This window comes from Nycticebus coucang, chromosome 23 (genome assembly GCF_027406575.1).
Source record: "Nycticebus coucang isolate mNycCou1 chromosome 23, mNycCou1.pri, whole genome shotgun sequence".
Taxonomy (NCBI): domain Eukaryota; kingdom Metazoa; phylum Chordata; class Mammalia; order Primates; family Lorisidae; genus Nycticebus; species Nycticebus coucang.
Genome location: NC_069802.1, coordinates 11,934,578 through 11,948,230, shown reverse-complemented (window position 1 = coordinate 11,948,230; position 13,653 = coordinate 11,934,578). Strand labels below are relative to the sequence as shown.

The following is a 13,653-nucleotide window of genomic DNA, read 5'->3' as shown; positions in this document are numbered from 1 at the left end:
TTGCTAGTCTAAACTGCATGCTGCCAGTACTTACCACTAATTGAAATGCAACTGATGCAACAGTGAATTGAACAGTTCACTGACTTGTGCAGCAAAGCCCTTGAAGGTGGAATGCAGAACAGATGTTCTGTGCAGGAAAGATGAATGAAACAGCAACTTACACATGATTCTAACATGCAGCTGCTGCTTGAAACTTAACATTTGCTTTTCATAGACTGGGCATGTTAAAGTGGTTGTTCTTGTTATGGTCTGGGCATTGGTACTCTTTCTGAACCACAGAATTACTAAAAGGGTCTTCTGAGTTTTGCGTTTAATTCTTGATATGATCGGGCTTAGAGTTAACAATGGAGTAGTCATTCCCATAGTCACTAAGAAAATAAATTCTAAACCACTAATTATAGATTCAGAAACCCAAGTTCCTCCCAGGTTGGAGTCGTGTAAACTGTCGGATGCTTAAGACCAAAACATTGGGGTTTCACTCCAGTTCCAAGGCATGGGGGCTTCGCTCAAGTTTCATGGCATAGCAAGAGGTCAAGGATGTAAGACATGCCTTGGGCTTCCTCTCCCTGCCTCTCGATTGCCCTCCTCCAGGAGATGCCTTCCTTATCCTGGACTTGCTGTCCGAATTTGAGAAGAATCCACACTTTCCCGCTTGGGACTACATTAACTCTTTCAAAACTGGATTTCCCATATACAGATCACTCAGAAATGGATACAGAAGGCAAAAATTGTCTTTGCAGAATGCTCGGGTTTGAGTAATTTGTGTTCAGAGAAACATGATTAAGATCTAATTCCAACACTGGTAGTCCTTCAAGGCCACCGTCTCTCCTCTCTGAGAAGCATTTTGTGGCCTCACGGGAGGAGGCGTAATCAACAGCATGCTTTCTGCCTCCTTGCCTGAGCCACAGTTTCAAGTCAGAGAGTGAGAAATTTAAATAAGGGTGTAGCACACACAAGTATCATTTCCACCAAAGACAAAGAGATTAGACAAAAAATTAAGTGTTTTCAAATGGTGCGTTTTCCACGTTTGGGTTCAAGATGTCAGCTTAGTTTGGTCCCTAAGCCCTCTGTGGTCAGACTCCAAAGCCAAGTTTCCCAGGCCTGCATAACAGACTATTCATGTCTCAAAACCAAAGTCAGCCTGAGCCTGACTGCAGAATTAAGTAGTCTGTGAAATTGAGCCCTGGTTATTACTTTTAAAACCTGCAATGGCAATATTTAACATTCACTCAAAGGAGGATTTTGTAAGATTGATAGGCACAACACTGCCTTAACCTGGCGAGCAAAAACATTTTGATAGGATGGATTTATTCTTCATCAATGCAGAGCTGTTGTGCAATTTGCCTAAAATAGATCTCCAGGAAACCCTAAAAGGTGAAAGAAAGGAAACTGAATTAAAAAGCTTGTCAATTTTGCCTGCACCTAACACAAACCTCACCCACAGGAAAACTTAATGATTTTTTTTAAGGGTGGCAAGGATGAGAAATTTCTTCTCTCCTTTTCTGAGTTTACTAAAAGCAGCCCCGTGGACCAAAAGGAGTAAAAGGAGGTTCTTTTCCAGAGCTCTTGTCTGAGACTATCCAAAGTCCCGAATTTCCTGCTTAGAGTAGACACAATTTATATGGGACCATGTGAGGAACAAAATAAAAAATTCTTGTTGGGAGTTTACTTTTGAAATAGACATTTATACTATTTTTAGTTTCTTCCCTTAATCTCTCCCTTTTCCAAAGTCTTTAGGGGCAATTATTGGCACAGGCTGTATTTTTTAATAATGGACACATTCTTAAAATAAAACCCAATCAAAAAAAGATGTGCCCGTTAAGGAGAATATATAGGTCAGGGGCAGACCTACCACACAGGCAAGCGGAGAAATTTCCACCTCCTGGCCAGCCAAGAATGTTTCCGTAGATTTAATTTCATCTCCTTGCCCTTTTCCTCTCTTACACGCCCCTTCTCTCCCAACACTGTCCCTGCAAATAAGTCTGTGCTTTGGGGGAACCATCTACCATTTCATTCTGAATTTCCCTGGCTAACACTTGGCCCATAAACCATTTCTAGGCTCCCCTTGGGGTAATTTGATCTTGGCCCTCAAAATTGCCAAACCACAACCAAGAGAGACTCCTGAGTTCTGCAAGCTAGGGGCCCTTGTCTCAACAGCCCAGGGGCACAGGTGTAAGGTGCTGAGCAGCACAAGGTTAGGCCAAGTCACATTAATATTCCGGGAGCTGAGTTTCTCCAGCATTCCCCACCCTCCCCCAACCCCAGATACACACTTCTTCATTTGGGAGGCCAAGTTCAATCTCTAAACTAGGGAACATTTTCCAAGGGTGACTCAGCCCATTTCGTATCTAGTATTATCAATTCCCAACTTTCTCAAATCTTTTTCTTTTTTTTTTTTTCCTCTAAAACAGCATAAAGATATGACGTGCACTTTTTGTTATTTATTTTTGGGGGCAGTTTGATATTTCTTTAAAAACAAAAATACCTTGGGAAAATAGACTACAGATTGAGTATCCTTTATATGAAATGCTTAGGAGGAGATGTGATTCCGATTTCCATTTTTTTTTTGAATTTTGGAATATTTGCATAGATATAATGAGATATTTTGGGGATAAGACCTAAATCTAAACATGAAATTTATGTTTCATATATACCTTATATGCATTGCCTAAGGTAATTTTATGAAATATGTTTAATACTTTTGTGCATAAAACAAAATTTTGACTACATTTAGACCACAATCCAGAACATGAGGTCAGCTGTGGAACTCCTCACTTGTGGGGTTGTGCTGGGGCTCAAAAAGTTTGGGATTTGGGAGATTTTGGATTTGGGATTTTAAAATTAAATGCTCAACCTATACTTCCTGGTATATGAAAGAGCAAATAAGTTTCTTCTTTTTGTTTAACTAGCAAGCTTTTGACAACATTTGTACTGAGGTAGGAAGAGTTTCATGGCAGGACAGCAGAAGATAATTCTGAAGGCCCGCTCCCATTTTCTCACACTCATTGGGCAAGCTAACCAAACCCCAAATCCTGGAGAAGGCTGTTATTTTCTTCCTTGGCTCCCAGAAGACCTGGCTCTAGGGCCTTCACTATAGCCTACATCAAAACTTTGCCCTTTAGAAATTATATTAGTAGATAGCAAAGTGGAAGGAAGGGACCTCTTTTTCCTTCCTACAGTTTACCAACTATTTAATGTTATTATAAGGGGGCTGCAGGTCAGAGAGGTTTATGTCTTCTAAGATCTTAGCAAAGATTGTAAATAACCTTAAAAGATAAAATTACTGGATTAGACTTTTTTTTTTTTTTTACTATGAGAGGAGGAATGGGATGAATTTTGCTCTCTATCTCTACCTACTTAAGTGAATTTTGATCCATGAAGTTTAAAAAACGTGGGTTACACTTTTCTCCTTAACAAATTCCTCCATCTTTCTTAAACAACATTAGTAAGTAGTCTACAATAGATGAAAAGTCATAGCCCTGTCCCCTTTTAAGGACTAGAGTTTATTTTTCTAGAAGGTATAGCTGAACGCTACCCACTGAATGTGCGTGAGGCAGCTTCCCACAGGGGCTTGTTCACGTCACACTAACAGAAGCCTCAGATCAGAGTCCTCTTTAGTCAGATCATTAGAATATTCTTCGGGAAGACAGATTACAAGTACAGTCTTCGGTTTTAGTTCTCTTTGGTCAGACTCAAATTGTCTAACACATGGAGGGAGGGAAGAGGGACCCATTCCTCCACACAGGTTCTTTTTGAGTGGATTGCAATGAACGTGGGCAGCCAAAGCTTTAAGGAGGACACCCCTCCTTCCTGCTAAGGAACCCCTGGCACCCTGCAATGCTGCCACTGTTCATTGGGGTAACTGGCCAGAGGAGTAATGATTTTGGACATCACTGACAGTGTCTGGAATTACTTGGTATCTAAGTGCATGGCTTTTCCTTGTCTTTGTGTTAAGCTGGCTTCAAAAATGGCCTCTCCCTGCCTTCTGTTCCTAGCAGTTAACAGTGAGTTTTAAAGAACCCTCCATGTCTTGATTTTTGCACTCTATAACCCATGTGGTCCCACAGCTAGTCTTGCTTTAAAAGGAAAAAAAAAAAAAGGAAAATTTTTCCTTGGTTTCTATTTCTGTTGCATCTTGCTGCTTCAGTTTTAGCTGTGACAAAGGTCTATGGGAGTATCACAGAAAATTTGGCCCTGTGATCTTGCCCAGCATTTAATAAGCTCCTGAAGGATATCTTAATTATTAATATATGCACAGCCTGAAGGTTTCTTTCGTTAAATTGCCTTTCTTGTCCTTTTTTCCTTTTAAAAAACTGAAGTCAGAGGTATCCTGACAAAAATAAAGCTAAATGATTGTCAACATATTAGGACACAAAGTATCTACTGATTTATATATTGTATTGGTCCCTCTTACTGTACATATAATAAAATACCTTATTTTCTTGATTCCAAGATGCCATCAAATACACTATCAATTACAGATAGTTTTACAGGAAATAAACAACCACATCAAACATAGACATCACCAACGCCTAGTTGCTGGATGCATGCAAAATTTAGAAAATAAAATATGAAGAAGTGGGTGTCTTATACTTTTAACACTGTGTATTTGTCTGAAAATGGAGAAACTGCCTCCATGCAGGTAGGAGGCGTTGCAGCCAGCTCTTTACACAAAGCAGCATTTACCGTAGTCAAGTTGCACTCCGCGGAACACTGCCCTCTTCGCCCACACGTTCTCCCCCACGGTTTACCTTTTCGTTCTCTTCATTATATGCCTTTATTTTTACACATCTCCAAATGAGAGCAGCCAGGGCTTCAGATGCCCTTTTCTAGGTCTGGGCGCTTACCTATACAATGGTGTGGACCCGGTTCAGTGACATCACTGAAGACAAAGCCAGCCACCTTTGGCTGCTGCGGCCACGGGAGGAGGCGGGGGCCCGCGCGCCCTCCGCCCGCCGGGTCCGCGCGGGTCTCAGCGCTGGGCAGGGGGCAGCGTTCCCGGCGCCGCAGCGCCCCCACGCGGCAGCGCGGCGCCCAGCCGGCTCCTCTCGCCGTCTGCTCTCTCCCCACGCAGGAGCGCCAGTATGTTCGACATGCGGGGTGAGGAGGAGGCCGCGGTGCAGCCGCACAGCAGGGCCCGGCAGGAGCAGCTGCAGCTGATAAATAGCCAGCTGAGGGAAGAGGACGACAAATGGCAAGACGTGAGTTCCGGCCCAGGCCGCGCGCGGGCCGCGGAATACCTGGCTGGGTTGGGTAGACTTGGACTTGAACGCCCAGGCAGGGGAAGGGGGCCCTAGGGGGTTTCTAGCAGGGACGCGGTGAAGGTGAGGCTGAAGGGAAGGGTAGCAGCGGCGTGCAGGGTGCCGAGTGATGACAGGCCGAGTGTCATCAGCAAGGCCGCTGCCAGGAGTTTGCCCCCAAGCGGAGGCAGGCGGCTGGGTGGGGAGAGGAACGGAGGCGGCGCTGTGTTCTCAGAGTACGTACTTGAAATTGATGGTGGTGATTGCACAGTAATGATGGCAAGACGGAAAGTACCAGTGCCGGGCACTGCCTACGTGCGTTGCATGCGATCATTCATTTAATTCTCAAAGAGCCAACGACTCTTACCGTCCTTGATTCCACAAATGAGTCCCAGCACAGTTAAGTCACCTGCCTGACCTTACACAGCTAGCGCGTCGGGTGGTGGGAGCCAGAGTCAAACCAGGGAAGGAGGGCTAAAAAGGCTGCTGAGGGCTTTGGGGTTGGGTGCCGGGAGCAAAAAGCTGAAACGGGGAGAGCTTGAAAAGAGGGACAAGAGGCGAGAGAGGGATCATCTCCTTTCATTCTCATGAGGACTCTCAGGTAGCTATTGCAATCTGGACTCGCCCGCTACTCAAAAAAGTTGACTTCTCCAAAGTTGATAAAACGCAGTGAAATTTATGTCTACAATATATTCCCGCACCTCCCCTGTGCCTGGCACCGGGTGTCTGTTGTCACATTTAAGCCTGCGAGCTTGTGAGAATAGGTGCTATTATCGTCCCATTTTAGAGATGAGAAAACCGAGGCACAGAGAGACTAAAAGAAACATGCCTGCGAATCCAAAGTGTAGAAAAGGGAGTGTTCATATTATTTCACAAGGCTGCAGTCCCATCTATCTGGCCCCAGGATTCTCACGCTTCATCATCAGGCTACAACTACCTGTAGAATGTGAGGTGAAGATGTTGTGAAGATCAGATGAATTAATGCATAGAGAAGCATCAGATCTGTACGACTCAGAAGCCATTTTTTTTCTTTTACTTCCTCCCTTGAGGAAACTTTGTAAATTAATTTCTATCATTTTATTGTCAAATCTATTCACAAAAAAAAAAAACCAAATCTATTTACAGTACAGAGGTCATAAATGGGAAGAGATGAAGTTTCTCACAAGTACCTTCTGAGGCAATTCTCTAAACTTTGGCAACTGACATGAAACCTGATTACGTATTTCACACTGCCACATTTAAATAAATGTAGTGTAGATCTGTGGTCCCCAACCCCCAGGTCCCTAGTGTGGCCTGTTAGGAACTGGCTACACAGCAGGAGGGAGCAGCTTCATCAGCATTTACAGCCACTCCCTGCTGCTGGCTTCCCCCCCTGAGCTCCACCTCCTGTCAGGGAGGCATTAGATTTTCATAGGAGCACAAGCCCTACTGTAAACCGTGCATACAAGGAATCTAGATTATACCCTTCTTATGAGACTCTAATGCCTGATCATCTGAGATGGAGCTGTGGGGGTGATGCTAGTGCTGGGACGGTCCTGTTGCAGGAAAATAAACTCAGGGCTCCCACCCATTCTGCATTATGGTGAGTTGCATGATTATGTCATTAATATATTACAATGTTATAATAGTAGAAATAAAGTGCATAATAAATGTAATGTGCTTGAATCATCCCAAAACCATTCCCTCCACCCCCCAGTTGGTGGAAAAATTGTCTTTCATGAAACCAATCCCTGGTGCCAAAAAGGCTGGAGGCTATTGGTGTAAATGATATATGAACATTTCCTGCCTTTGAAGCATTTCTGCTCCAACCAGACTGATGCTGGATTGTGTAGGCCAGTATAGTGCCCAGGCCCATAGTCAGTGCTCACTACCATCTGAAGAGAAGAAATGGAATCATGTGAAAGCTTGAAGAAGAATAGTATATCTCTCTTCCTCCTCCGCCCCAGGACCTGGCTCGTTGGAAGAGTCGTAGAAGAAGTGTTTCTCAGGACTTAATCAAGAAAGAGGAAGAAAGGAAAAAAATGGAGAAGTTACTGGCTGGAGAGGATGGGACACGTGAACGAAGGAAAAGCATCAAAACCTACAGAGAAATTGTGCAAGAAAAGTGAGTTCTTTCTGTTACTGTTTTTGGGTGTACAATATTATCTGGATATGCTATTTCTAAAAAATGTTGACTATCACGAAGGCTCTCGCACCAATATTTACACTCCCTGGACTAGCTCTTTCTCATAGTTTCTACCAAGGTCTTTGCAAGTTTCATGACTGCTAACTTTATTATTGTTTCCCCGTCTTATGCCCCATCCTTTAGAGAGCGGAGAGAGAGAGAGTTGCATGAGGCGTATAAGAACGCTCGGTCCCAGGAGGAGGCAGAGGGGATCCTGCAACAGTATATTGAGAGGTTCACCATCAGTGAGGCTGTTCTTGAACGCTTGGAGATGCCAAAAATCCTGGAAAGAAGCCATTCAACAGAGCCAAACTTAACCTCCTTCCCGAACGATCCCAACCCCATGAAATACCTGCGGCAACAGTCACTGCTTCCACCCAAATTCACTGCCAGTGTTGAAACCACCATTGCTCTTGCCGGTGTGCTGGATACCAGCACGTCAGCAGGCAGTGGGTCTCCAAGCAAAACTGTCACTCCCAAAGCAGTGCCTATGCTGACACCCAAGCCTTATTCCCAGCCCCGAAACTCTCAAGAGGTTCTGAAGACCTTTAAGGTAGGACAAGTTCCTTAAGAATAGAACTAAAACTGAACTCCAGGCAGCCGTTGGAAGCATCCTGATTAAGGAAAATGTGGTTATTTTTACCAAACAAAAGCAAAATGTGTTAACATTTATAATTGTGAAGTTTAGGTTTCTCCAGTGACTTAGTTGGTAAATACTCAAGGGATAGATGTTCTCTTCAATTATTATTATTAATACTGATGGACTGCAATCAGACGGAGGCCAAGTCACTCCCATGAGCAAGGTCCCTTTTCTAGTTTGATATAATGGTGTGGTCTCTCTATAGTAGTGGTAACAAACTCTAATTCAGTAATACCCTTGTATTTCCAGCTATCTGGCAAACTCCTCCAAACAAAATTTTAGTTGCTTTTGGTTCAAACAAAAGTATATGCAGCTACCTCTCTTTCCAGAAAAAATGAACATCATATCCAGAAAGATGCTACCACTGAAAGAAATATGAGCAACACAAAAGAACGTGGGCTGTATTTGATCCTCAGATGAGACAGGTTTTTCTTTTTAAATGGAAAGAAGCTGGATTGTTTTACCAATGAATCTGTAAGAGAACGTTCCAGAACCAACAAACATACAACAGCCAAACATCTTTTTACTTCCTCACGTTTTTCAGCATTTTCCCCATATCATGAGGAAGTATTCATTGTTTATCTTAAGGTTTTTTTAGCTGCAAAGAAAAGTCGATTCTCCTTGTCCCTGCACATGGCAGGAGCTAGTGATGGAAGCCAGAGGTGGAATTCATCACTGTGATCGGAAGATAATGACTGTGAAGCCACGTATCTTCCTTCTTGAATTTCACAGGGAATCAAACTATACCTTCTGACTTTTGCTTAAATAATTCAGAATGTATTGTGAAAATCTGTGCCCTAGGCTTTGATAGAACAAAAGAAAAGTGTCTGGCTGTCTTATCTGGATTGAAGTGAGATGTGTGTCCCTTGAAGGGCAGAGGGCGTGTCTTTGTTATTTACAGCTTCATCCTGAGAGCCTGGTGCAGGTCCCCAGGACACAATTAGCCTCTCAGGATGTGCTTATTGAATTAATAAATGAATTTTTCTGAGAAGATGAGCTACTGATCATGCAGACTCATGCACACACAGGTACACACATGCCCGTACATGCTCCGAGGTCCACCTAGGTATATGAGAAGCCTTCCTTCACCTAGGGCTTATGATGATGAATGCTCTGTGATGGTTCCATGAAAGAAGATTTTATGTTGAGGTGGGCCAGACAGGGATACATTTATTTAACTGGGTCTTCAAGGCATCTGATCATATAATCAGATGTCTACTTCCCTTCCACTACGTAAATAGTGCAAAGTGATCATTTTATTTTATTTTATTTTTTTATTTTGAGGCAAAGTCTCACTAGTCGCCCTGGGTAGAGTGCCATGGTGTCACAGCTCACAGCAACCTCCAACTCTTGGGCTTAAGTGATTCTCTTGCCTCAGCCTCCCAAGTAGCTGGGGTTACAAGCACCCAGCACAATACCCAGCTATTTTTGTTGTTGTTGTTGTTGTAGTTGTCATTATTGTTTAGCAGGCCCGGGCTTGGTTCGAACCTGCCAGCACCAGTGTATGTGCCTGGCCCCGTAATCACTGAGTTATGGGCACTGAGCCCAAAGTGATCATTTAAACCGAAGAATTAGTATAGATGACTTTATGGCAAAACTTTAGCTCTGAGAAAACCCTGTCCCTAGCAAGATGATGTAGAGACCTCAGAAAGAGTATCCTGGAAGCACCTATGGAGGAACTTGGGTAGAGATCCTCTTACAGCTAGAATTGAGTTTTAACCACTTGCTGGTGGATGTCTGCTTAACTCAACATAGGCCTTCATGGCAATCAACCCTATCAACCCTATTGAGCCTATGGCTCCATCACTGAGTGGGTAGACAGGCAGCTGTGGTCCAAGGTTGAAAGTAATATGCAAATAGGACAGTTGTTACCACCTGATCCTAGAACAGAAGCTAAGGGGTACACATGCCTGTGTGTGTGAGAGTGTGTGTGTGTGTGTGTGTTTTCTTGTTGAAGGTCAAAGTGGGGCAGGGAATAAAGGCTTATTCATTTTCCCAGTACAACAGAATTAAGAATGAAGGAAGATCAAGTTGGATAATATAAAACAGTGTTTTAAAACTGAAAGCTGCCACCCGTTACTAGGTTATAAAATCAGTTTAGTGGATTGGAATCAGCATTTAAAAAAAAAAATGAAGTGGAATAGAATACAATAAAAATAATGGTATAGTGCGTCACACGCAATCAAGGTAAATATTGTTTTGGGAAACTTCTCTTGTAGTTCTATTCATGAGTGTGTGCCGAGTTGTGATTTAAATTTCATTTTGATGGGTAACAAATGAAGTAAGAAAGCTGGTGGCTTAAGAAAAATAAACTGTAACTAATATCTGGCCTTCTGTTGTTTCTGTTGGAAGATTTTAGAAGGTCTGGTAATAATAATGGCTATTAGTGAAGTCTGTAATGGGCGTCAGGCACTGTTCTAAACCCTGTGCCTATGTTAATCCACAGCATCTCTGTAACAGCACATGAGAGAGATGTCATTTGAAATTTTCTGTTTGTGGGGTGGCACCTGTGGCTCAAGGAATAGGGCGCTGGCCCCATATACCAGAGGTGGTGAGTTCAAATCCAGCCTGGCCAAAAACTGCAAAATAAATAAAATAAAGGAAACAATTACCTATGATTATAAAAGAAAAAAAAAAAAAAAGAAATTTTCTGTTTGAGCACAGAGGATAAGGAATGTGTTGAAGATTCTGTGACTGCTAAGCCAGGATTCATTTGTGGGTCGTCTGACTGCACAGCTTCCTCTCATAACCTCTTTGCATTTTGCCTCAAACTTCAAACAGAGATTCTAGATGCCTTTTGATAAGCCGGGCTCCCCACCCTCTCTGGTCCTCCTTTCACGCTCTGCCTTCCCTAGACGTGTGCGCAAAACGTGGCTATTTTAATGTGCATCGTCTTTTTCTCTGGAAAAAAAGAGAGGTTGCAGAATTAACCCAAACTAGGAATTTATTGTACTTGTAACATAGTGTAGGATCAGGTCCCTTGCCCTCCATGATAGCTTCAAAATGTACCCTTGTCCTATCACCATGGGAGAACCTATGAAATAGTCTTCATTTTAGGTAAGTTCCATTTAATTTATATGCTAGCTGGAAAAAAAAAAAGCCAAAATTATAGCAGTCAAAACTTAAAGGAAAAAATACTGAAACCTAAATGAAATGTATTTGTATTTAAAATGCATCTGTTTACTATACTTTAAAATAAAAGCACAGCATAAATAAGGTGTACATGAAATGTAAATCTAAAGTAAAGTGGCTTGAGATGGCCAAATACATTTTAAAGAAGCTCTGAAGGATGGCGTTGAAAGAACTAATTCCTAGAACAAAGCAAAACATTTGGAGACTTATTTTTCTTGGACTATGATTATTAAGTGATAATCCTTTAAGGTGATTCTGAATGTGTTATTTTGTCATAGTCTTCGGTTGGGGTATAGCATGGTTTTTGTTTATTCTGTTTTTATAGGTAGATGGGAAAGTCAGCATAAATGGAGAGACAGTTCATGGAGAGGAGGCGAGAGAGTGGCTGGCGGTGGCACCTGCCCCCTCCCTGACCAAGTCCCAGATGTTTGAGGGTGTGGCCCGGGTGCACGAGTCCCCAGTGGAACTGAAACGAGACAACAGTAGCATCGAGATCAACATCAAGAAGCCAAATTCTGTTCCCCAAGGACTGACAGTAAGAACCGAACTTTTCATTCTCATCCTTGGGAAAATTCCGTGGTGAAAAAAGCTGTTTTTTAGAAGACGTAGGTCGTGGTAGTGATCCCTTCTTCCCATGATGACGTATGAGTTTGCTAAAGCTGCTGTAACAAAGCACCACAGACTGCGTGGCTTAAACAACAGAAATTAATTGTCTCCCTGTACTGCTGGCTAAAAGTCTAAAATCAGGGTGTTGGCATAGTTGATCCATCGTTGGCAATGAGGGAGAATTTGTTCCAGGCCTCTCTCCTAGTCTCTGGTGGTTGCTGGCGAACTCGACTTGGCTTGGTTATAGATGTAGTATCTCAATCCCTGCCTCAATTTTCCTATGGTGTTGTGTCTATGGGCAAGTTGGCACTTTTTATGTTTAGGAAGTACACTAGTCATACTGAAGAAGGGGTCCACCCCACTCCAGTATGACCTCATCTGAACTCATTCATCTACAACAACCCAATTTCCAAATAAGGTCACATTCTGACCGTCACATTAGGACTTCAGTGTGCAAATATTGGGAGCCATAACTCAGCCTCTAACAGTGGGGTATAATAGAAGGTAACACATGTCTAATTTATGAACAAGAAATTACTTTTTCTTGTCTTCACATTATGTGCGTCCAGACTTACAGAAGAATAAATAAATCTTTGAAGTATCTTTTTCCCTGTTTGTTCAGGACCTTATTAGACTTAATACTATTTGAAAATAACTGGCGCTATCAGAATCTGCCTTTTCATCTATGACCAAATACATAAAACAGTCTTTTTCTTATTAATTAAAAAATTAAAATTTGATAAAAAGAAAACTTATTTTTACTGGCTTACCTTTAACAGAGCCCAGCTTTCAGGGCGCAAGCTGAACTCTGTTCAACCTTACTTGTCCTCACCTAAGATTCTACTGTTTTACTTTATAGCATTTGGATTTGTGTTACAGTTAAATGATGGAGAAAACTGTCAAAAAAAATTGTCCCCCAGCACCTAGAATGGTTTGGTCCAGAAGAAGATGCTCCAGGCCTGAGCATTAGGTAACTGTGTTAAGCTAAAACCCACCTGGAAGGCTGGATATTGCAATAAGCTAAAACCCACCCGGAAGGCTCGATATTACCATTTTCCTTCTGGGATTTGTCTTTGGGAGAATAAAATCATGTTTTTTCAGAGGAGTTGAGAGATGATAATTCTTCCTCACAGCGCTCAAATGCTCTATGAAAGAGATTTAAATGGGCATTAGATCAAAAATCTTTTCCCCACCATTTTTCCTGCTTTCCAGAGGCTGAGTTTTATGATCCAGGCAGAAACTGAGTCTTTCAAATTGGACTTGAATTTTACTTTTCATTTGTGTACATGTTATCACCTCGGAGGGGTTCTTAGAGATTATCATAAGATAGAATATTGACTTCTGCTAGCACCGTGGGACTTAACTTAAGGAGTAAACATTACTTATGCTCTCAAGTTTAAATTAGAAGCCTCCCAAATTAATCAGACATGGGGGGGGGGAATTGCCTTTCTTGGACAGTTAGAAACTCTGTTCTTATTTCTCTTTTGCCTTATTTCATAAAGGGCACTGCCTAAGTTCCCTTTATAAAAAAAGATTTCACATTGGTACGTACCCCCCAAAAGCATCTTGTTTTAAGAAAAGCAAAATTGCGTGATCTCAAAGAAGTCGTGTTACATCGGAAATGTACACAGTATCACAAGGAGAACGCTAGACCCAAGACAGGTTCATAGACTTTCTTCTTGGAAACCCGCCTGACCCTAGGCAGCCTCAGGGTACAGGTCCCAATTCATGGAAAAGTCTGGAAGCCTCTTCCTTTTGAATATTTCTTCCTTGTTGAAATTGCCTGGTTCAGAATGACATCGAGTTTAATAAACGCTGATGGTTCTGAATCAGTAGAGGTGTTCATGTTCCCTGTCTATAGGACTAAAGGA

The 13,653-nt window shown here is 42.3% G+C and overlaps 1 protein-coding gene across 17 annotated transcripts in view; it reads left to right on the top strand.

The window, feature by feature from the left end:
• Positions 1-13,653, top strand: part of LIMCH1 (LIM and calponin homology domains 1) — a 356,706-nt gene that overhangs the window by 293,739 nt on the left and 49,314 nt on the right. For all 17 annotated transcript variants that reach the window (XM_053577488.1, XM_053577484.1, XM_053577482.1 and 14 more), the window contains 4 exons: positions 5,075-5,201; positions 7,187-7,344; positions 7,549-7,957; positions 11,502-11,711. In XM_053577488.1, coding sequence (XP_053433463.1) covers positions 5,075-5,201; positions 7,187-7,344; positions 7,549-7,957; positions 11,502-11,711 — 904 coding nt within the window. The remainder of the gene's footprint in view (positions 1-5,074; positions 5,202-7,186; positions 7,345-7,548; positions 7,958-11,501; positions 11,712-13,653) is intronic.